Source organism: Syngnathus acus, chromosome 13 (assembly GCF_901709675.1).
Source record: "Syngnathus acus chromosome 13, fSynAcu1.2, whole genome shotgun sequence".
NCBI classification, from domain to species: Eukaryota; Metazoa; Chordata; class Actinopteri; order Syngnathiformes; family Syngnathidae; genus Syngnathus; species Syngnathus acus.
In genome coordinates this window covers 8,437,612-8,462,216 of record NC_051098.1, presented here as the reverse complement: position 1 = coordinate 8,462,216, position 24,605 = coordinate 8,437,612, and the positions used below count along the sequence as shown (strand labels likewise).

Sequence of the window (24,605 nt, the reverse complement as noted above, 5' to 3'; positions counted from 1 at the left end):
AGTGAAAAGTGTGTTAGCATTATCCTAAAAATATATCACAGCAATCAGACCAGATACTTTATAACTACTTTAGGACAGTGACGGTATATCATGTCCAACATTTTTGATTTTCTTTTTTTAATACTAAATAGGATTTTTGTGCAAATTCTATCATTTTGATGCTAGGCAGCAAAAGGTGCTAGTCTTAACCAAAAAATACATGATCAAATACATAAGCTAATCACAACTGCTTGGAAACAATGACGTAATGTCAGGTCCGATGTTTTGGATACTCTTTAATGTGAGACTGCATTTGCAGCTGAATGCTAGGTAGCCAAACATGTGAGCATGAACAATAAATACGCCTCAGAAATTGGAGTGGATGCTTGTTCTCTCCTTTAAGACAATAATAGGAAATCAATTAACAATTTTTAATATATTTTTAACATTAAACAGCATTTTTTGTGTCATAAGTAGCGATAAGTTGTGTGATGGGTAGCGAAAAATGTGTGAGCATTAATCAACAAATACATTTGAGAAGTCCAATTAGCCGCTTGGATTAAAACAATTTTTCATGTAGAAAAAGTCAAATTTATCAACTTTTTAGGCTGACTTAAAGGTGTGAACCAACAAATCCATCATGCCTCAGTTTTTTTTTGGGGGGGGGGGGACACAACAGGAAATAGTATTATAACTATAATAGAACTGTGTGGTTGTAACTGTGATGATGATTGGACCATAACTCACTCTAGAGTCTAGAGGTCAGCATCGCTACTTTTTTGCTGTTTGTTTCTTTCCTTTTTATCAAAAAAAGTTGATAAACGTGACTGTAAATAGCAGCATTTCAGTCGGGAATGAAGTCTTATTGGGGTGGAATCTTAGCTAATTATAAATGGGTATTAGGACCACACTGGAAAAAACAACAACCCAAGACTACACAACCAGAATAAAGTTGGGATCTTCCAAAAGTCTTTTTTTGGGGGAGAAAATAGAACACAATCTTGTGATAATAAAACTGCAAATATTCAATAAGAATTTATTATTAATATTATGAGATCAAAATAGAAATTTAACGTGATAATCATTCAATGGGAATTCTTTTGTATCTTCACTTCACCTAATAGTAACACGGTACTGGAAAATAAAAATTTCAAGAAAAAATTTCATTTAATTCGTGAAAATGAGCATTTTGTCATGAAAATAATGAAATAATGCTCAAAGGTTTGTTGTGTTTTTCATATTTACTTTTGCCCCTAAAACAAAATTGCTTTTCTCTTGAAACAAATCCAACTACAGGTATTCTCCACCTCTAAATAATCAAGATTTTTCAAAAAATCCTTTTTGAAAACAATTTTCTTTTTTTAAGACTACTTTTTTTCAAAATAAACTTTTGGGCAGGGAAATAAATTAAGATTGTCATAATTTTTTGCTAAAAATTTGACAACTTTGTAGAATGTGGCTCCTTTTCAATAATTGCTATTTTCCCCTCTGAAAAATACATAATTTCCTTGAAAAACAAAGACAGTGCTAATGAGATTCCTTTTCTCCCTTGAAAAATAAGACTCCATTCTCCTAAAATGATGAGTTTATTCTGGTGGTATTAATCCAGAGTATTTTATTGTTCTTTTGAATGTGGTCTTAACACTCATTGGTAGCTGATCAGTCAAACATGATAAAGCAAAGTGTGTAATCTTTTTGCTTGTTTTCAGCAGTTCAAGATGGGACACAGGACGAGGGTCTTTGGCGGCATTACGGCGAGAGGTTTGTGCCCACTTCTTCTTCCCCGCCATCCTAATTTCCCAACTTAGCCCTCAGAGCTCCAGCTCTTTGGACACTTTGGTAGCAATGTCTCTGAAAGCGAGCGGTGCCCCCCAGAGACGCTTGAAGCGCACGCCGGTGCTCTGCGCCGGCCCGCCGGGCAGCTGGCACACTTCTGCCTCGAAAGCCACGCGGGCACCGGCCGCTCCGTGTGTGCAGGACAGTAGGAAGGGGCCTGCCAGATGTACCTGGCAGCCGCAGCCTTGGGCCGCCTCCCGTAGAGCCAGGACCACCTCGGCCGGGTCGCGGGGGCTGCGCACCCTCACATCCCAGCCGCATCGGGGGGTCCGGGGCTCTGCCGCTTTTTGATGCCCAGATATATGGCGACTAAACCAAACAGGGTTGGTGAAGAGTGGAGGGCGGATTGTGAATGAAGGTTCGATGAGTTATGAAGTTTGATGGAGGGCAAGCAAAAGGAAAAAAAAAAATCAATTACCATAACGCATATTTTTGTATGTCTACAAGCTAAAAGCATCCCCCCCACACACATACATTTCCCCAAATTAAGACATTTATTTGCTTTATGCTATATTTCTGACTGTCATTTACTACAGGACATAGTTGAATTGTTTAGCAACTTTTGTCACAAGCAACACAAACACCTGCTGAGTCCACTATTTGAGGAAATACATATTGTTCTGTGAATAATTTCTATACACAACAAATATTTGACTTTTCCATATCACGTCTGAAGAGGGTGAAAAAGGAGGTACAATCTATGAAAATAAAGCTTTATTTTATTTATTTACTTACGGGTTGGTCTAGCACTAGAAGCAACGAACACAGCTAACTAAACTAACGTTACCTGCTGCTGCTAGCTTGTGACACTGATGAGTAAACACACACAACATTTAGGAAGCAAAAGGCATTTAAGCTTTGATTCTTATCTGTCTTACAGAAATACATTTGCTAACTTAAAATAGATGGCACGCATTGATGTTAGATAATACTATTGTTGATAACATGTCTTATTCTTAAAAACAACACAAAAGACCACAGATAGATTGTCCTCGTAAGATTGAAATAAATCCTAGTCTTTCAAATGTTCTCTCTCTAAAATTGTAACTTATTCTCTCCCACAATTTTCCCCCCTAAAACGGTCTCTCCCCCTACAGTATGACAAGTACAAAAGAGTGCATGTATTTTTCATTGCTCGTTGTACAAAATTTGGAACTTAACTTAAATTGACTTAAATTTTAAACTTAACTTAAATGAAAATCTTTCATGACTCACCTTGTGACCGGAGATCTGCTGATTCTCTCAGGTTCGTCTGTGACCCTCAAGAGGAAAACAAAAGATGTCCGTTAGAAAACAACCAGGAAAAAAAAATACAATAAAATAAAAAAAACATGTCCTGCTTAAGTTCTACTTCAAGGGCGCACCAATTCAAACACAGAACGCGGCTACTCATCCGTCACAGTGATCAGATGTAAATAGCACACATGATGAACATGAGGACCATCGTGTATTCACCCCCCCCAAAAAAAATAGTATCTGTGTTGGTATTGATCTTATCTTTACCTCACAGAAACTTGTTGTGTGACTTGTTCGTTAACGACAACAACGTGAGGCCAAATAAAGGTGGAGAAGCGTACAGGTGCATAATGGGAGGACAGCAGAGGAAGAAAAAGAATAGCAGCAGTAGAACAAAGCAAAAGTTGTGTAAGATGTTGGTTGGAAAACAGAACACACATTAGTGAGGATGACGTGTGAACAAGATGCCACCCTCTTAAACCACACGCGCACCCAAAATCCTATTCTTTGGCAACTACTCAAACTTGAAAAGTCACCTCTACTTGATTAGCAATTACTAGGGGAAAAAACTGTTGAATCATTACAACAGCAATTTCTTTGAACTCATGTTCGGAAAATAAAGTTGATTTTATAAAAATAAATAATTTGATTAATATTTTTAAAGTCAGAATATTTTGTTGTAAAACAGCATAATTTTACTAGAATTTTTCAGAGAGAGGTTAATTACTAGAAAAAGTTGTATTTTTAAGAATATAATTGTAATGTTATCAGAATTAATATTTTACAGTTACTTGTTTATTCTTCATCTCATTTTATGATTTTTCCAAAAACATATTACAATTTTCCGTTTGTAATTTGAAATTTTTCCGTTTCCTGTAAAAACCCAATCTACTGTTTTACCTTGTTTAACCCACAGCCCACATCCATATGACTCTCTGTCTCTCTCCCCATCCCTTCCCACAACCAATCAATGACATAAGCACAGATGAAAACACATGCACACACACTCATAGACCGACAGTCAGACACAGTAACAATGCAGACGGACAATTGGGTTGTTGCTGGTTAGAGCTATCATCAGAAACATTTTTGGATTCCAAAACTGAAAGGTTAAATATCAAAACTCTTACAAACCGCAGACAACAAAAATACACATTTGTATAACTACAGGATACTCCACCAGTGATATGAACACATAGATAAACACATGGGCGGACACATGGACATGAAGCGAGATACACAGCAGCCAGAAAAGATGGGAAAGGAAGACTTACTAACTGTTTTTGTGGCCTGCGGGAGGTTGCAGCCCGACACGGATTTGTTTGAACTCTGACGCTTAGAAGGGTCAAGAGTGACCCTGGAAGAAGAGGAAGAGGAGGTGTGGAATGACAACAAGAGCAGTGTCAGAGCAAAGAAAGAAAGTGGGAGAGGAGGGGAGGAAAACAACATGGAGGTGAGAGGAAACAAAGCAGAAGATTGAAGAAGAAGACAGGATGGCAGATCGGCAGGTGACTGGCGAGGGGGAAGCAAACGTGGTTAGACAATCAAACAAACACGGAAAAGCAACAACAAGCAGCGGAACGCCACGCGTGGGAAAATAGTTGTCCGCCTCAGAGAAACGACATCACGAGCCATGAGTCTCAAAGTTGCTCAAATATATTGGACTACAGGGATGCACTTTAATACAGGGAGCGATGTCAAACACTGAGATGACACCAGTGGGAGTGAACTGAGCTTTAATTAAAGCCTCATTCCCACCAAACCATTCTGTTCAGTTTGACACACATTTTAATATGCTTCTGTAGTAAAACCTTCAATGGAATCATTGGTTTTCCACCTAAAATTCCATAAAAAATCTAGTTGAGATTTTTTTTGCCCTCTGTAATTTAATATGCAATGATTATTTTCAAGGTCCTCTTTCTATGTATTTTTAACCAACACAAGCAATACATTCATCTGTATTACAAAAAAACCAATAAATTTATTCTATAAATATGCTTTGGTTTTATAGGTTAGGCATAGGACTGAAACTGCACAAAATCCAAATGTAGTACCTGGTGGAAACAAGGCTGGTACACTATGATGTTGTATTTTTACGCAGTTATCGCCACCCTGCTAACACACCGCTGCACTAGAAACTCAAACCTGATCCGGATTTACCTGGCTTAGAATTGTGGTGGAAACGAGGCTAAAGATAGACACCTGAGGCGGACAACTTGTCAAGCTTCACTGAAAAAGAATAAAAGCTGATATGTTAGTAGATGAGCTCTTTATGTACTTGTAGAAGTCATTAACATCAGTCCACAGTAAAAGATCATCCAGCACATTTTAAAATGTCCGTTTTTAGCGTGCTAATCAATTAGCCACAGCGTTAGTCCACAGTCATCAGACGCTTCCTCTTCCCGCCATTTTCTCCCGCGGCTTCTCCGCTTACCTGCGGGTCAACTTGGAGGTGAGCTTGCTGAGAAGGTTGCTGGGGGTGCGTGGAATTCTGGCACCAGGCAGGGTGCCACCTGTGTCGTGCGACAGAGTGGGCGAAGCCGCCGTCCCGTGTAAGGGCGGCCGGCGGTCTCGGATTTGCCCGCCGTGGAAGGTGCTTCTGGCCGTGGAGCCCCGTGAGAGACGCGAGGAGGTTGTGGAGGTCGAGGAGGCGGAAGAGGCTGACGTGCCTGTGAAGCTGTGGGTAGAGGGAGAGGCGGGGGGCAGCCGGTGGGAAAGGGAACTGGGGTGGGAGGACACGGGAGAGAAAACATTGATTTCCTGAATGGAGATCCGGGAGGACATTTGTCTTCTCATAGAGCACTGACACAAATATGCACCTAACTTCCCAATATTCGCAAAGTAGACTTGGGCGATGGGACACGTGTTGCTTCACCAAATCTAAAGACACACATTATCTGTCTATTTGCACAGCTGGGTTTGTTTATCAGGTGTTAAAAATGTCACAATAATGTGTGTGCGTGGGTGCGTGCATGCACGTGTTTACCCCATCAAGCACCATGGCATGGCATCGCATTGACAAAGCCTCAGAGGCAAATGTAGGGGGGGGGGCTTGGTGATGTGGGCACTGTGCCAGTCTCCACTTTATCACCACAATGCTTCCTCCTACTTTATTATGTGCCCACTTTCACTTTATGACTCTTGCTTCACTAAACAAATGATTCTTTGCTTTTCTAGAAAACAGAGGGGAAACAGCCAGAGAACTGAAAATGGAACTTCCATCCATTCAGTTAAACTGGAGTTTATCCTAGGTTGGCAGTAAATGTTAGGGCATATTTTAAAACAAACAAAGCATTACCAGTATACTTACATTTACAGCCATGGACAATTCAGCATCTTCAATTAACCTCATCTGATGCTTGGCAAATGAACTCACTGGACTGAGCGCCAACAAATCATAGAGCACATACGTATACTAGACATCACCCTCACAATTTAGAGACTTCAATGTTGCTAATGTGCCAACCCGAGTGGAAAAAATGTGGAAGGAACAGCAAGAGGTGACTGACACTCTCAGCAGCACAAGGCCATCTGTTACAACAAAACACAGCTCATACGGGCTACATAAACACGCACATGCTTGCACTTGTGCAGTTATAACTCTTAATCTACTCCAAACGCGAAACAAATCTCTTGTGAAATGATATCCGCCCCTGTCATTCTCGACCTGTACTTAAATCATATTATTTGGGCATTTGAATAGTCAGATAGGAGAGGAGATGCCTCATCACAAAACATACATCATAATGTATATTTAAAGTTAGAAGTGCTTCTCACCTGTTCTCTTTGCCGTTTTGCAACAACGACTGTCTGTCTGCGCTGCACACGTACGTATTCCTTCGCGTCATGCCACTAGCAGAGACATTATTCTGGAGAAACAGGAGGAAAAAAAGTCATCAATGGCTGGCAATAAGAACTATGTCCAATTCAGCAGAGGTGGGATTAAGTGTTGCAAATCACATCATATAATCTTAATCTGGTTGCTGCTTGAGTGCACCAAAATCTGCCACGTTAATCTAAAAAAAAAAAAAAAAAAAGGTAACAGGACACACACTGTATGATAATTGGAGTGAATTGTGTTGCACCTGGAGCGAATTGTATTGTCTCATATCACACTGCAGCATAATTGGAGTAAATTGCATAATTAGAATGTATTGAATCCTAATTTGAGTGAATTGTATCATAACTATAGCAAATCATTTGGGATTTGAAGTGAACCGTATAGTGGCGTGAATTGACTTTATGCATGCACCTCTTCAGATTTGAGCCATGAACACGTGCTAACGTTCTGTCACTTGGCTAACACATAGCAAAAACGACAACGACATCAAACCCTTAAAGGTATACTCGCTGTCTTGTTACCGTAAATGACATATCACCTTTCTAATTGCTAAATTGCTTATCCAAGTGTCGGCAAAGCAATCAAAGCATCTCTACTGTAGCATTTTAAACACATAAAATAGTTCATCTAAGGTTAATCTGCCTTCTGTTTTAGTTCCCCAAAATCTGCCACATGGACTCAGTGTAAAATATAAATATTTAAACACTGTTTTACGACCGCACCGTGGTGGAGTTGGCCTCCTTCCGTCTGTCAGGTATCTCGGCTTTGTTGGGATTGTGAGCAGAGCTGACCATCGGACTGGAGGGCGTCGGGATGCTCCGAGAACTGACGGTACTGTTGCTGGGTTTGCGGACTGACAGCCTTTCCTCCTTTAGCCCAGATGCTTCTCCCACCCCACTCGGGCTGCGCTTGGGATGCGCCGACCCAGGAGCTGCCGGAGCACCTACGAGAGACAAGAGATGCAAGCAGATGAAGACCACTTGGAAACTGCATGGATGTGATGTCAAAAAGTCATACAGAAGTCAGAGTGTCGTCTCTGGCGCTGATAGGTGGAGACGCTGCGTTGTGGCTTGTGGGCTGAAGAGGAGGACGAAGCACCAGAAGAGGAAGTAGAGTGTTTGCTGGTACCGTTGGCGATGGTACCAGTCCTGGCGCGAGCCAGGCTGAGACTGCTGGCTGATCGGGACACTGTGCTTTCGGCCTGAGACAACAGAGTGACTGCAATGAAATTTTGTAGGAGGCTTGTATCGGAAGTGTAAACAGACCAAATTGCATTGTAATTGAAGGGATTTGGATTCACCCCAATTATGACAATGCAATTTAATCCAATTATTATGTAGTACGGTATGATTTATGCCAACAACGATACGTTGCGATAAAAACACAAATGGCTGTGATTTACTAAGAGACAATTTGATTTGATGCAATTACAATAAAATACACTCTGATTATAATGTGATTCACTCCATTTCTAATGTGATATGTGATTATGATACAATTTAATTCACTCCACTTATGTTTTTGCATAAGTAACTGGAGTGAATCAGATTCATCACAACTCAAGGCGGCTGGAATGAATTGTGTCGTGATTGCAGCAAATGCTGCATAGTACTTGGAGTGAGTAAGTGAAGTGAATCGCATCTTGATTAACTATATCATACTAAAATTTGAGTGTATCATACAGATGTACGCTCAAACCACTATGCCACACTCACCTCGTTCTTTCGTGCCAGCAGGAAGTACGTGGCCGTCACCTCATTGTACTTGTGACTGACCAGAGAATCTCGGATCTCCTCTCTGGTGAAACCCATCCCCACCATCACATCTGCAACACCAAGCGTCATAGTCACGCAGGCCTCAATTCAGTGCTTGTATCATTTCAAGGGTCCTTCTTTTGGGAGTGGGAGGTGTTGTTGTTAACTTACCGATGCGGACGGTGTCGTTGAAGTCCTCCTCGGGCTCTTTGTGAGGCTTCAGCTCTTCTCCGTCATAGCTCACATTCAACCACTTGTCTTTCATGATTTGCTGGTAAAGTGAAGCCAGAAAAATAAGTATTTAATGCATTTATTACATCTTGTCATATTTACAAGAAGAGTTTAATGAGGCCAAAAGTGGCACCAGCAAATGTGTTTATTTGTAAAGTAGCAGTGCTTGCAGAAGACATTAACATAAAACATTTAAAGAAACAATAAATCACACTAACAGAATTAATGGTTTTCCAGCTTACCTCCAATGAACAGCGCTTAGTCGGGTTGAGGACCAAGAAGCGGCGCAAGATTCCCTCGCAGTCTGTGGACATGTAGAAGGGCACACGGTATTTGCCTCTCAGGACACGTTCACGCAACTCCTGAATGGAACACAAATTCTGATAAGTTTCAACCAGAGACAATTATGCTTGAGAGAAAAACAATAAGGCAGGTTTGCTCACCTTCAGGTTTTGGCCGTCAAAGGGCAGCGAGCCGCTGACCAGGGTGTAGAGGATGACGCCCAGGCTCCAGATGTCCACCTCGGGACCATCGTACTTCTTGCCTTGGAAAAGTTCGGGCGCGGCGTAGGGCGGCGAGCCACAGAAGGTGTCCAGTTTGCTGCCAGCCATGAACTCGTTGCTGAAGCCAAAGTCAGCGATTTTGATGTTGGAGTTGGCGTCCAAGAGCAGATTCTCTGCCTTAGATGGTGGAGCACAACACATGATGTCAAAGTAGTACGTATATATTCAAGTGACCTCCCAAGAGGTTTTCATATATGAAATAGCTAATAAATGTGCAAAGACAGGGGTGGGAAAAGTTTGGCCGCGGCTTTCTTAAACCCAGCCACAAAGCATTTACAGTACATACACTTCATTGCATTTTCACCAAAAATTGGTTATTCGGGGTATATTTGTTTATATGTATAATAAAATAATTGGTTTATTGATATATTGTACATCAATTTTGAAATAATTACAATTATATGCACAATTTTTTAAACCGTATTAATGAACTGTATCTATTGATTCATTTATATTTATAAAAAAGCTATTGGTTTATTGATTTATTGTAATACATGTTTAAAACGACAATTACTTTACAACCTTAAAATTTTTTTAGTTACGCATTTTTAATTGTATTAAATAAACTAATTAATTAACTCTGGCTGGCAACCAGTTCCGTCTACTGCCCGAAGTCAGTTGGCATAGGCTCAAGCATGACCGCAACCCTCGTGATGAGGACAGGCGGTTCAGAAAATGGATGGGAACTGATTAACTCTAAGAACACATTGGTTCCTTCATCAAAAACAGGAGAAAAACTGAATTACAATCCATATATGGCTTCCAGAAACATTTAATCCACAATATGTTCCAGATGTGACAATATCTTTAATGCTCAATTAATCAATGATGAAATCCAACTACTTCTGCTACATAAATTGTGTCCATAAATTATAAATACACTCTGCTGTGCGCTCACCTTCAAGTCTCTGTGAACAATGTTCTTCTGATGGCAATAGTGCACTGCTGACACGATCTGTGGAAAGACAATAAAACATGCTTCATGTACAGTGGACAATGTACAATAGAGAATTTCACTGCCGCTGTTTATTTTATTCTGCAGTGGACCACAGTGGAAATGTCTGTGGTGCTTTTGCGTCACACTCTGCTAAATTACAGCTCATTTTTGCTGGCTTACATGCCAACTCCACCAACCTTTTACTGTGTATGATGCAAATGCATCTTCTTTTTTTTTTTTTTCCAATTGATCACAAAAATAAGTAAGTTGAAGTTAGAACCGACCTGTCGGAACTTGCCGCGGGCTTCTTTCTCCTTCATGCGGCCATGAGCCACGAGGTAGTCAAACACCTCCCCTGTGAGTAATGATTACAAGACTGAATACAAGCAGTTTCAAACAAGAGTAAAGTAATAAATACTGCAGAATCAAACCAGCTCACAAACAAGAACAAGGCTGGAGTAGGGTCTCTTTTTGTTGTCCTTTTAAAGATGATTAGTTGTAATCAAGAAACTAAATGAATTGCTGCAGCAAACTGTTATCCGTTAACACCACCCTTCACAAAACAAAAGATTGCCTTTTTAATTTGGACCCAAAGTCAGCTTGGATAGATTCCAGCTCATCAAATGGGTGGCTGGATTGTTAAATTGCTTGTCACTTTTTAGACTTGGGGCTAACATGTAGCCACTTTGAGCCTCATGCCTCATCACCATGGCAACAGAAGCCATACTTGGGGGTGTGAAAAAGAAAAATGAGGGGAAAATTGCCTAATTTGGCTGTTTCCGTTATGTTTTTAATTCAGTAATACACCAAAGCACACTTTATCTTTCCAAGATCCAATAAGTCGAAGTTAACAGCTGGAATTTATGTAAATAAACATCCATCTGGCAGAAAAAAGGAAAGGCATAATCTCATCTAAATTGTTAGCCAAACAACTAAAGGTGAGTTATTAACTTTAACATACAGTATGATAATTATTATTTACCAAAAGAAAAAGAAAAGAACAGGGAGTCACAAGTCCACTCCAGCTTGTGATGTAAACTTCTTTATTATGTGAGTAGATTAACACTGGCTGCTCTGTGTGCATTGGTCTCCCATTTTGTGTGCTAGCTCCTTGTTAGGTAGTGGGAGCAGGCACGGGAGAGCAGCACAGGGATAAAAGAAGAAAGGTTAACTGAAGCATTCAAATTGGAAAGGTTTTCACTTCATTGTGTGGTCATGCTGAATTATCCTGTGGCGTCCAGCGTGTTAAAATCGATTATCCTATGATGTGTGTGGATTATCCTAAGTGAGTAAACTATAGTGAGGAGTGTACTATGATAAATTATTCTGTGGTGTGTGATATTTTAAGTGTGAATTTTTTTCTCCATCCAGTGCCAGCTCCTCAAAAAGCAGTCCGGCCGACCATCATAAATACAAGGTGGGCCAAAATGGCGCTGTTGCCAAACACAATAAGAGGAGCATTTACTGAGTTGTCGTGATATTTCGTATAACATATCCCTCAAATCATTTAGCATAAGAAAAATAACTGGTTGCCAAACGAGGTAATAGTGCAGCTTCTTCTATTTCTTGCTCCTCTGCTCCTCTTTCCTCAGACTAGATGCCCTGTGGCAATGTGCTGCCTCTCACAGTTCAGTGCTAAGAAATACAGGCTAATGTGTGTGTGGTGTGCTGTGACTCAGAAGAGCAGTAAAAATACACCGTATGACTTTTTTTTCCCTTCTCTCACACTTTAAAAATCGATAAGCTGTTAAGACGTATGGATGTGAGATTCTCGCTTAAGTGCATTGGCATCACTCACCTCCACTGGCGTACTCCATAATCAGGTATAGTGTCTTCTCCGTCTCAATGACCTCAAAAAGCTGGACTGTAATACACAAATAGAAAAGGTCACACGAAATAAAGGATATCAATAAGACCAATAGACAAACTCAGGGATATTTCACCTATGTTGGGATGGTTGAGGGTTTTCATGATGCGGACCTCACGAAAAAGCTGCAAAAAGGAGAGAAAATATCATCCATGTGACTCATATTCATAAATACACAGTCTTTGGTGGCCCACAGGGGAGTGTGACAGAGGTACAAGCTAGCAGTAGGCCTCCTGCCTTTGATGAGTGTGCTACACTCCACCCCTTAATCCATCCATTACAGTGCTCTCGACATTGCTGTCTCATCCTGCAACACTGCCCCGCCCTTCTGCCTCATTATAATAATGCATTTTGCAGGCTGTGTTCAAGGCGTGCTGAAAATAAAATTCTTTGATTCGTGCAGGAGAAACAAACGTGATGACAAGGCTACATTTTAAGACCTGCTCGATGATGGTGATGTTCACAAGGATTGGTAATTAGTGGCATAGTGAGACATACTAGAGGGGGTTGTTGTTACTGGAAACTGAATGTGGAATGTATGATGATGGAAAGGCACAGTGCATCCTGAAAGTATCCGCAGCGTTTCAACATTTCCGTTTTTTTATTGCATTACATGACAGCCTTATTTCGAATTGGCGTCAATTCATTTATGTGAACACATTTGGATGCGTAATTTTAGTTTTAATAGGTGAGCAAAAATGTTAAAATATTTTACAAATTGTGATTACATAGGGTGTTATGTGCTGAATTTTCAGGGGGAAAAAGTATTTATAAAGTCTTTGGAAAAAGCTGTAACACGTGAGAATAATGGCCACATTTTTTTTTTCATTTGTATACATATATTAATATAATAATTACAAAGTAAAGAAAAAAAAAAAGTTTCAAACATCATCATTGTCTTGTGTCAATTGAATCATTCTTGGAATTAGGCAGTAACAAACAAAATGTTTAAAAAGTGAAACACTGAATATTTTCCAAATGCACTGTAAATAACATTTCCATCTAATTTGCTTGTGGTCATGCATCATCGAACCAAATCCAGTTGTACTCGATTTAACTTTACACTGCTACCACACACGAATGACTCAAACCTGCATTGTCTATTGTTAGTAATCACAGGAAAGCACATGGCTATTGTCAAAGTCTTATTTCTGCAGCTTGTTGTGCACAGCATGATACTCGTCAAGGTGACCGCTTACGGCACAACAGGCAGGACAAGTGAGTGATACGTGTGAAAATACTTTTGGCCTGAAAGTAGACATTAGCGCAGCGGGTCCCAAACTCTGGCCCACGGGCAAAATTTGGCCCGCAGTGTAATTATAACTGGCCCACAAAGACAAATAGTGCATCGACTTGTCATTCGTTAATTTTAGTAGTTACAATTATTTCAATCTAATAAAATGAATACACTTATGTACACGTATGTACATATATAATAAATGTAAGCGTAAAATAATTATTTTGAATAAAACAATTCGTTTTAATAAGTGTCTTATCTATGTATATATACAGTAAGTATAAATCATTTCTACTGTAAAACAAAACTATTGTTATATGTGCATGCAAAATATTTTATGAAGGGAATTCATTCTCATTTTAAAATTGTATTTTAAACTTGAATATCTCAATTAAATAAACAATAATTAGTTGAAATGAAATGTGTAAATTTCAAGTGTTTATTCTTCAAATATTTTAAAATGCATTATGTACACCAAACAATCAACCAATTATTTAATGCGATCAATAACTACATTTTATTTAACCAGTTTCATGGAAAGAAAAAAAATTACCTGCTAAATCACTGCAACCTGTCTTTCGAGACTTTTGATAATACAAACGCTCTGTCGGTCAGATTATAGAACAGAGTGAGCTGAGTATGCAGTTATCCATGTGTGACGTTTGGTTCCAATGTTATTTTCAACAATAACCAGCTGTCGAGACAGCTTTATCTTAGCTTTATCTCACCTCTGTTAGGGTTCTAATAAAAAAAAAAAAGATTGTGTTGTTGTTGGGGGTGGAGGTTCTTAGGTCAAATCCCCAATTACAATGGCCTTTAAGCAAAACGGTGACATGGAAACAAAGCGAAAAAAATACAACTGCAACGATTAAAAAGAAGTGACCAGAAAGAAGCTTTACTTCCTTATTTCCTCATTGCAACATCACACTTTTCTCAGTTTGTGTGAATCAGAGGAGACACTTGGCCTGGTTGAACAGGTCTAAAGTCTCTAGACATCAACTGACGCATGCAACAAAACATTCTGCAGCACTCCCTAAATGATGTCACAGTAACCAAATAGCATGAAGCTGTAATCTGGTGTGAATTTAGTGTAAATAAAATTTTTAATACAAACAATACATCTTATTGCAATTACCATGACCAAAATAATCCCGGTTATTAATAGGAAGACAGTAGGATAATTTTGAATACAATACAAAAAAAATACTAAACTAGGAACTTTATGCACTGTTTGAACATTTGAAATTATAAACAGTAGAACAAAAATGAATTTTCATGCATGCAAGCCCCCCGAAAAAATAACATGGTTTTCACAGCAACTAAAAACACTCAGTTGTGCCCTTATTTTATTTTTAATAAGCCTCCAGTGATTCAACACAAATTAGGTGGACATTATGTGTCATAACAGGACACACTAGTATCGTGAAGCATTTCACGTATATTTTGAGGGTTGTTGGCAAGTTTGAGGAAATGGTGCCCTGAAGGCACTTTTACCCATCAACATGAAATTGTGTTAATATACTTAGCAAAGCTGTACACACAAGAGGGCCCATGGACCCAAATGCCATTTTGGTTTTAATTACTCACTTTGGGCAAACCCCTCCCACGGAATAGGCGTCATCGCAAGTTAGCTGAAGTCAGCTAATGTGGATGGACCATGTATAAGTTTCATGATCTTTTCAAGGATTCACCCCCGTCGGATTAGAACGCCTGGGGTCGGTCGCTTTGGGTCATCAATGACCCAAAGAACGCCATCATAAACCGAGGACCACAGTAGCTGTTTGAAATGTTATCACATATGATGGGGAAACCAGCAGCTGCGTGTACAGCCGGTGTTGTGGCCCTCAAGGGGATTAATACCGACATTGTCACGGCAACCGTGACGCGGCATGGCCGTTGTCATGGCAGCTGGCCAGTTTGTGAAATAAATTATCCAGTCAGGGTTTCAACGAGCAAAGCGGGATGGAAAAGTTAGAGAAATGTAAACCTCATTCATCTCGGCTCCTGATTGATGGGATGTGGAAAATGTAAAGTGGAGGTGACAGGCTCATCCCCTTAATTCCACTTAAAGTACTCAGATGCTCCACTTTCTTGATTTGATTATACTCTCTTATGTCATTTAGTCCATACATGTTCAATCTCAGTTGTCCTCATCAGGGTCATGTTTGTTTGTGCTAAAGCGTAGGGCTGTTCGAATATGGAAAAAATGTTAATCATGATTATTTTGGTAATAAGTGAAATCGCAATTATTCAAACGATTATCTTTTGGTACAAAGCAAGAAAATGTTTAATTGTAAAAAATACGAAGTCAATTTAATTTAATTTATGTAAGTATCAAAAAAACTTTGAATAATTACTTATTTATTTTATTCTACCGTATTTTCCAGACTATAAGTCGCATTTTTTTTCATAGTATGGCCGGGGTGCGACTTGTACACTGGAGCGATGGTAAACTTGTTGGCATGATATCTATGCTATAGTTATCTGAATAACTCTTAATGTTACGTTAACATACCAGGCACGTTCTCAGTTCGTTGTTTATGTGTCATGTAACGTTAGCATACCGTACAATTATTCAGACTGTTGTTGCCTCTATTGTATTTTTATTTTAAATTGCCTTTCAAGATGACATGTCTGCTCTTGGTGTTGGATTTTATCAAATAAATTTCCCCCAAAAATACAACTTATACCCCAGTGCGACTTTGTTGATGTCTTTTCCTTTTTATTATGCATTTTATGGCTGGTGCGACTTGTACTCTGGAGTGATTTATAAAAATACGGTAATCACTTTTGTATAAGGATGCCAATCTTGTAATCGTGGTGTAATTTTCGTAATCATAACAGAATTTTGTTTAATTGCAGAGCCCTACTAGAGCATATCCCGAGTGACTTTTGGTGAGAGGCTTGGTACGCCCTGCTGGTGGCAGGACTCATAGACAAACAAACATTCAGACATGAACAATTTACAGTCTTCAATCAACTGACACTGGCGTTTGGTGAGAGAAATGTTGTACACCCTGAACTGGTCGCCAGCCAATCACATCACAACTTGACAAGCAACCATTCACACTTAAATTCCCACCTATGGACCTATGGATCTAGATGAGTGCTTCTTAAAGTGTGGCCAGTTTGTTATTGTTGTGTTCATTGGTGCTTGTGGGAAAAGCTGCTCTCAGCCTGTCTGCCCACTTATCTACATATTCACCATACACAAAAACAACAAAGCACGCTGGGCCAACAATATGACACAATAGCAATGCATATAATTGCATTACACATGCAGACAAAAGATGGAGAGACGACCAAGTCCACATAGTCTGTCTTCTCTCTATCTTGTCTTTCTCCTGTCTCGTGCCAAGGCCCCACAACTCCGCAACCCGGCCTTTTGTTCGCCTGTCTGGAATTCAGCTCCCGGTTTAGGGGCCAGCACGGGGAGACTAAAAGGAAAAAAAAAAAGAAGCTTCCCAGCATTGCTCAATGACGGTTCGAACACAGACTCCAAACACTTTATCAGTGTCACTAGCACTGAGGCAGCCAAAGGGTACATTTACATCACAACAATCTACTGAAAAGTTGCAACCGCAATTGTGCAATTGTCCAGATACAAGAAAATGATATGCATTGCTTGCATATGTGAGATTCAAAAACAACAAAAGATGCTGGTGGTTAATCCTTGCAAAGAGAAAAAGTCTAGTGTTTTGGTAGGGTGTTGAAGGGCTGAACAATTAATCAAATTCAAATCAACATCACAGTGTAGTAGAATGTAGTAATTTTCAAAACCCAAAGGCTGCAATTTTGGAAGAGTTTTTTTCTCTATATAGTGATATTCAGTATTAAAGAAAAACCGTCCAAATGTTTACATGTCATTTAATGAAGCATGAAACATTGAAGTGATGAAGCCACAAACATTTTGGATTTATAGTTTTAGTGTGATTTATAAACTACTGACTTTGGTTGACTCTATACTTGTTTGGTAGAATTTTGTGAAGTTATCATAGTAAATGCTGAAAAGACTGCAAGTCAAAATGCTCCATTTATGAACAACTGTATTTGCAGTATATAAACCCTCTTTCTAATTGATTCATGGTTCATCTGCTTTTTTTAGTGTAAGCGTAACCTATAGGACCAAAACCTGTGTACTATAATAAATCTGATATAGTTCTTTGTAATACAGATTGATTTTTTCCTTCTGCTTGTTGGAAAAATACATAAGAGGTCAAATTGCAATATTGAGGGGAAAAAAGCAATTAGATTATTTTTCTGAATGGCTTGGTGTTGCCACAAGAAGGTACCATTTCCTTTATGAAACAGGGACCCCAAAATCATACAACACGAAAAAGCTTCACATTTGTTGTTTCACATGATACCCGGATACCTAAAATGAAGTGAAAAGGCTGTCATACCTATAACAGGCCAGTAGTTGTTGATGGTGAAATGCCTATTTTCCTTCGATTAAATTAAAAATCTTGCAGATAATTTGCACTACTGTTCGCATTTTCACAGTAGAAACCAGCTTGATTGGTATCTAGGCCAGGTGGGAGCCAGCGTTACATGGGGAGGACCAGACACTGCCAATACGTGGGTGTTATCAACACTTGTGAGCTAACCAGCAGACATCTCATCAATAGTCCCGCTCTGTGCGTGTGTGTATTTGTGTGTAATGGCTTATGGATCGGTTTGTTGGGACGGTGATGATAAAGTCAACTGATAATCAGACAATGGCTACGATTGTTTTTCGTACAAAGAGCAACGTGTACCGAGTGTGAGAAAATACCATCACCAAGGTTTTTAAACAGTAGAGGCTAAGAGAAGCACCAAAATTCTCATGTTTGATGACAGGGTAGAAGAAAAAACTAATAATCCACATACATGGAGATCAAATGATCGTACACTGGCACCTTGAGCAATCTAAACTTTCACCAGTGAGGCCGCCTTTACCACCCATACAGGAAATGCTGAATCAGAAATCAATACTGGACTGTGACTCTCAATCCTCCGGAAAAAAAACATGAAAAGCACACAATCAATACAATACAGTGCTTCTTATTACCTCCCTCAAGGAGATTACTGTTTGATTTGCAGTCTGGTTGGTTTGTCTGCAAGCACACTCTGAAAGTAACAAAACGTATGATCTGGACTAACACACAATATTTTATGAGGGCCACTGCTGAAATGAGGGACAGTATACCTTGGTGGAAGCCTGCTCTCATAAACAGACTTAATATACGAGGTCAGACCACCAATAAAACAGATAGCCCCCTTGTTTGAGATCACGAGTCTACAGCGAATCCCTGCAGTTCACGAGATATAACCTACTGGGAATAGTGAAACTTAGCAAGCAATTGACACTCAACCCCCCCAAAAACATTAGTACAGCATTTGCAGACTGTAGAGGCCTAACTAAAATAAACCTCTTCTCCTCACTTCAATATAAGTTCCTGACGCCCTTAAAACACTGATAATAAACATTTAGACATGAATAAAACAAATACATAACAAATAAAATAAATACAAAGATAGACATGAATCATATAAAGAAAGATACAATTATAATTAAATAAATAAATACAAATTAAATGCAAAATATAAACACTAGAAAAATAGAACTACAAATATTTCAATCAAAAAATATATATACACAACATAAATAGTAATGATGACAAAAAATTTCTATTACTCGTAATGGGCATTAAATGATAAAATAAAAATCACTCACCTTCTGTAGGCTCGAAGGGTTGAGTTGTGTTTTATCAATTATTTTTATTGCAACCTAAACAGCAAACAAAAGCAAAATATGTCAATGACCATTAAAAAAAAAACATAGGAGGTTCCATCAAGACAGCGAATAAACAAGCTACCGTTGTTTTGGTGAGGAAAACAAAAACAAAAATTGAACAGCCGACCGCAAATCGTCTTCATTTATTCATTAAATAAAATGAAAATACGTTGTGTCACTTGAAATGTACGTAGAAAAAGATACAGACATCATTTCGGAATTGGTAACTTGGACCTGCTGTGAAAATTCTGCCTTGAATGTAAAGTCTTCAACAAAAAAAAAAACATACCTCTTTGCCAGTCAGGATGTGTCGAGCCAGTTTGACCTTGGCGAAGTTGCCCTTGCCGATGGTCTTGAGCAGCCGGTAGTTTCCGATGTGCGGCTGTTCATCTGAGCATAGCGCAATGGAGTTACGACATCGGGCACCCAGCGAGCGGCTGGACCAACCTGGACCCTTGTCCGAGCGGCTGTTGGACAGCGAGGTGTGCTGAGGAGACAACAGGCAAACACACCCCATTAAGATTATTGGGGAGGGGAGGTATAATTATTTACATTTTCGCTAATTTATCCCAAAAAAAAAAAAGGGAAAAATGTGAAGCGCTGTGAATGCTTTTTAAATAGACAGTGTAACTGGATCACGAGTTCCGTTCAGTGCTGAATGTTCGGCCTCAAGGGGAAAATCTACTGAAAACACATTTTGTTTTGAATGCTGTTCATAAGTACAATTGCAACATTTCACATTAGCTCACGGTGGATCTAAAAAGAATTCACAGTGCTTCGCTTTTTCCAGATCTGCACACATTTGAGACTTATTTCAAAATGGATTAAATTCTCCACATAACACTCCATAATGACTCATAATGAATCATTTTGCAAATTAGAAAAACAATCATATTCATCCTCACATTGTACATGATGGGGGAAATTTGAAAATGGCTGTGCAGCAATGTTCCCCAAGCAACCTCAGTGATATTGATATTCTTCAGCGATTAGGCATTCAAAATAGTTTTTGGACACTGTCTGCCACAGATAACATCTGGCATACCAGCTATACTGTATATGAGGGCGCAAAAAAAGTGTTCTGCGGTCATACAGTCTGTGTTGTAACAGGAAGTGTGTGGACTCCAGGAAGTGTGACGACGTGGCGTAACTCCCAACCTTGCCGCAATAACACCGGTTTCCTTTACTTCCTTGGTTCTTCACTCACTCATACAACATACAGGACACAACAATGCTCTGTCTCTCTCACACAAACACAAACACACAAAAAAAATCTCTCTCACTTTCACACACACGCTCACACACAAATGTCTCTCGGCATGATGAAAATAGACGTGGGTGAGTCACCGGCTTGACACCAGGTGCTATTTAACAGGTCACATCCATTTTGTTAATGAATTTGATTGTCACGGTGTTGTTGTGTTGCATTGTTGTGGCGGCAAAAACACGTCACCTGTTGCCAGGCAATTTAGAGCCAAACCCCAAAGGTTTTAGTGGTGAGCAACTTCACATTTTCTTCACTTTTTACTTCCAATGGGTGTCCCAACACTTTTGAGGTTTTGGTTCACAGATGCAAAATACTGAAGCATTCCAAGAAAAGAACAGTGTTCCTTACTGTGGAACATTAGAGAGGCCCGGTTAAGTTCGCTAAGTTCCATCAGAGGAGTGTTTGATGAAATTGAAAAATGTCACAGATTCCTGGAGAAGGTTCTAGATTCAAGATGTGACGTCACAATTAAAAGCAAATATGTTGCCAAAGAGAGAGGTTTGTCATATAATTAAGTGGAGGTTTGCAAATGGAAAGGAAATTGCAGGTGGCCATCTTGGTAGGAGACACTAAGAGCAAACAGATGGCACCTCTATCACCTCTGAGAGCCCAAGCTTTAAGACGGAAATGTCGGAGTGACTGTCCTACTTCTCTGACCTTACCACACAGTCCGGGTGAAAAACAAAAGACCAAACATAGGTCACCTCATATTAAGGTTTATAGGCGTCATGCATGGCTGACTGGGCCTCAGTGAAGCACATGATGGAGGGCCTGAGGTGTGCTGCTAGCGCTGGCTAACAAGTTGTGGCAGCAAATCTGGGACTTAACTTATTGAATCCAGGAGACATAAAAGGGAAATTAAAGCAACCGGTTGGGAGGTGCGCCGGACTTGTTTGGAAGACATCGGCCAAAAGACGAGTTCATCTTCGAAGGGCTGCCTTCCCAAAAAATGGCAAACTTTGTTTATCCAGGCATGGCTTCTTAAGATTTTTTTTCCTCATGACTGACATGCCTACCCATATTGTTCAGTGCAATTAGCTTCACGGGCGGAAATTTCAAAACATTTCTGAAGACGTTACCAAGAGCCACCAAACACTACAAAGGCCGCTTTGTCCCAACTGGCACACTTCTTTGGTCTTATTGTTGAGCCTGGTTCGACTCAAGAAAGACATATTTTACAAGAATATTCCAAGTCTTCAAAACGTCTATGTATGTTCAACTAACGACAGAATCAAACATCATTGGCACACAGAGGACTTCATAGGGGGGGGGGAAAAAAACAAAGTACAAGTGCACACTGGCACAAGGCCATGCACGCCCACTTTGGGACTTCCGTTACAAATGCTGAGCAAATCTCATGACTCGCCTTGAGCAAAATATTTCAGTCCTGAAGCAACGACTGTAAAGATAAACCTGTCATCATAAGGCAAGGTCACGTTATTGTAGCCAGGACTGCAAAAGATTTGATGCTCTCACTTTAACCGTGGAAATTTTTTTTTTTTTTTTTTTTTTTTTTTTAATCAAGCAGATGAGCTCGTGAATGATCATGAAAACGTACAAGGGCGTGAAAATTGCCCTCCTTACACCTCAAGCCCTACGGCTGTTGCCATGGTAAGGTTACTAACTACCATGGCTTGTGAATTTGGCCCAGTTTACAACCTTATTTTTAACCTGATTTTAGATGGAGAAGTCACGTTAGGAAATATTACGAGACACGCTTAAAACATGTCCAAATGAGATATTTCATGTGCCCAGCCTCTATGTGGCATTGTAACATTGCCACAAAAAAAGAAGCTGAAACCTTGGGGATGAAGAGGATCCATAAAACTGAGGGAGGGAACTGCTTAACCCATCCAAGGCACACCAAAACCAAATGAAGAACTATTAAGACGTCAGATTTGTTTGTTTATGGATGCTACAAAACACAATTGCAATTTGTTTTTCACTTGGACTGGAGCAGAATTATTTTTTGACTTTTTGACTGACTCAAGACAGGTAATGTTAGAAAAAGTCGAAAGTATATTTGGGTGCTGATTATTTATTTTGTCTTCTCGTTTGTCAGTCGGTAATTCTCTCATATAATAATACAAACAATAAAGGCAACGATCAACAAATGAGAAGCCAAAGTGCTGAAATCAGATTACCAAGTTTACACTAGACAAGAGTGCCATATTTCACTTTTGCATTCCTGCAGTCGGGAACTAACATGTCATGGGCATGGACAATCCCCTTAGAAAACTTTGCGTCAAGTTGGTGGGATCGAGGCAAGGCTGTCGATATTTACAATTTCAAATGTGCAAATGGCTACAAATTGCACTTTGTTTTGCACTTTTAGTGCATGAATTTTCATATACCTCACTTTTCACATTATTCTAATTACACTGTGGTCATTTATAGGAGTGAAGTGGGTGGGTTAGTTCAGGGTGGTCTTGCATAAACTAGATTAAATATTGATTTGCTGTTGGGCAAGGGTGGTGGTGATGGGAGGCGACAGAGCTCAAAATGGATGATGGGACGCATCATTTTCTAAATGTGTGTGTGTGTGTGTGTGTGTGTGTGTGTGTGTGTGTGTGTGTGTGTGTGTGTGTGTGTGCGCCCGCTGTTTACGTGCACTTACATGATCCGGTTTCCGCTCGTTTCCGGGCAGTGCGGCTCTTAATAAAGACATGCTCGTCCCCGAGTGCGATTCCGGTCAGAAGAAGGTAAATGAGCAGACTGTTGTGTTCACCACACAAGGCCAGTCAAATCACGCTCTGGTTGTCAATAACAGCAGACGCAGCGGATTTGAGGGGGAAAGGTGGGACTCTCATACAATCTTCATGGTGATAGTCCGTGAAGGCAGCACGACAAAGAGTCCAGTAAGCTCCACGCAGCTCCACCAACTCAGCATCGTCGAGAAAAACAAATACTGTACACAGAGGCCCAACTTTCGACCTCAACTTTACTGGGGGCTCACTGTCTCCAAACCCTTCAGCTCTATTGCCGCATTCCAGAGGACAGACGGCGTCGCTAACAGGATGATCCCGGAGGTTAAGAAGCAAAGTCTTCAGTCACATCGGGAGAAACTAGAACGAAACCACAGCGGGATAGGAAGCTAGCTGGCTAACGGGTTTGCCGCGTTTGTCCAAAGATTCGAATTAGATTTGGAAATGTCAAGATAACGCATCCAGCGTCCCCATTTCCACTGATGTACCGGAGGGCCTTGTCCCCAAGAAAGCCTCTTGAAGCCCCGCTCCGCTTCTGGATGCGGTGAATGGAAAGTAGCCGGTGTCTGGAGGTCGTGTGGCGACAAAGCAAAGGGCTAATATCTCCTCAGCGGGGTCTTTTGGACTATTGAACGGAGTCGTTCTGTCCCAGACCGTTATTAACAAACTAGAATGAGGCCGGCAGACGTCCACTGATGTCGGTAAAAAGGAAAGACAGGCTGACTCTCCCTATTCTCCTCCCTCCTCCGACAATGGTGGCCGCGATGCGTTCAGAGGCGCCTCGTAATCGGCATTTATCAGTCTTCTCACGGTGGCGACGCCTTCAATGTAATCTCGTAATCGAAAAGTGCAATTCATTGTCATAGGTAGCGCGCTTGTTTGGTTTATGTTGCAATTGAGACACAAGTCATCCAGCCATCCATTATCCAAACCGATTATCCTAACGAGTGTCGCAGGATGGGCTAAATTATACAATTTTTAAACAAATGTATTTAAAGGAGGAAGAGGCTCAGTAATAAGGGACTTAAAAGTATGTAGGAATAGTGTGAAAGGATAGAAAGAAAGGTTTCGAATAATATGAAAGACAGAAGGGAGTAGGGTTTGACGGTAAAGAAAAAAGGAAGGAATGACAGGAGGACAGGAGGAAGAGGGGAGAAAAGGAAGGCAGGCGAGAAACCCAAATTTAAAACCACTTTGACATGCTCGCCATAATTTAAATGGGTTGAATTCGTGAGATTGACCCGTTTAAAAAATATAATTGTAATGAATACAAATGTAATGAATTTGAACCAGTTTTAAATGTGTTTGTTTTACATATGGTATTATGGTGTTGACCTGTTTAATAAATGTAATTGTAATTAATACAAATGTAATTA

General features: G+C 40.0%; 1 protein-coding gene across 5 annotated transcripts; it reads right to left on the bottom strand.

The window, feature by feature from the left end:
* Nucleotides 1-88: 88 nt before the first annotated feature.
* Nucleotides 89-24,011, bottom strand: mark4 (microtubule affinity regulating kinase 4). 5 transcript variants are annotated; one of them, XM_037267524.1, is made up of 18 exons: nucleotides 23,142-24,011; nucleotides 19,547-19,744; nucleotides 19,198-19,251; nucleotides 12,321-12,369; nucleotides 12,176-12,241; nucleotides 10,662-10,732; nucleotides 10,339-10,395; nucleotides 9,321-9,557; nucleotides 9,120-9,239; nucleotides 8,818-8,917; nucleotides 8,608-8,717; nucleotides 7,910-8,093; nucleotides 7,615-7,835; nucleotides 6,829-6,920; nucleotides 5,486-5,773; nucleotides 4,326-4,408; nucleotides 3,031-3,067; nucleotides 89-2,124 (listed from the first exon to the last, which is right to left on the bottom strand). In XM_037267524.1, the coding sequence occupies exons 1-18, from the start codon at nucleotides 23,190-23,192 to the stop codon at nucleotides 1,791-1,793; spliced, it is 2,352 nt and encodes a 783-aa protein (XP_037123419.1). In that variant the 5' UTR covers nucleotides 23,193-24,011; the 3' UTR covers nucleotides 89-1,790. The 5 variants fall into 5 exon arrangements, 4 of the variants coding, with proteins under 4 accessions (XP_037123419.1, XP_037123420.1, XP_037123421.1 ...); XM_037267526.1 differs by having other exon boundaries at nucleotides 1,937-2,124; nucleotides 3,031-3,075; nucleotides 23,142-24,010; XR_005099850.1 differs by lacking the exon at nucleotides 4,326-4,408 and adding an exon at nucleotides 5,212-5,280 and having other exon boundaries at nucleotides 2,107-2,124; nucleotides 3,031-3,075; nucleotides 23,142-24,010.
* Between the last annotated feature and the right edge of the window lie 594 nt (nucleotides 24,012-24,605).

Coding starts and splice junctions, on each gene's coding strand:
- mark4 (XM_037267524.1), bottom strand. CDS start 23,192: ATGTCTTTATTAAGAGCCGCACTGCCCGGAAACGAGCGGAAACCGGAT. Junction 12,242..12,320: donor CCTCAACCATCCCAACATAG/GTGAAATATCCC, acceptor TGTGTATTACAG/TCCAGCTTTTTGAGGTCATT. Junction 9,240..9,320: donor TTGACGGCCAAAACCTGAAG/GTGAGCAAACCT, acceptor TGTTCCATTCAG/GAGTTGCGTGAACGTGTCCT.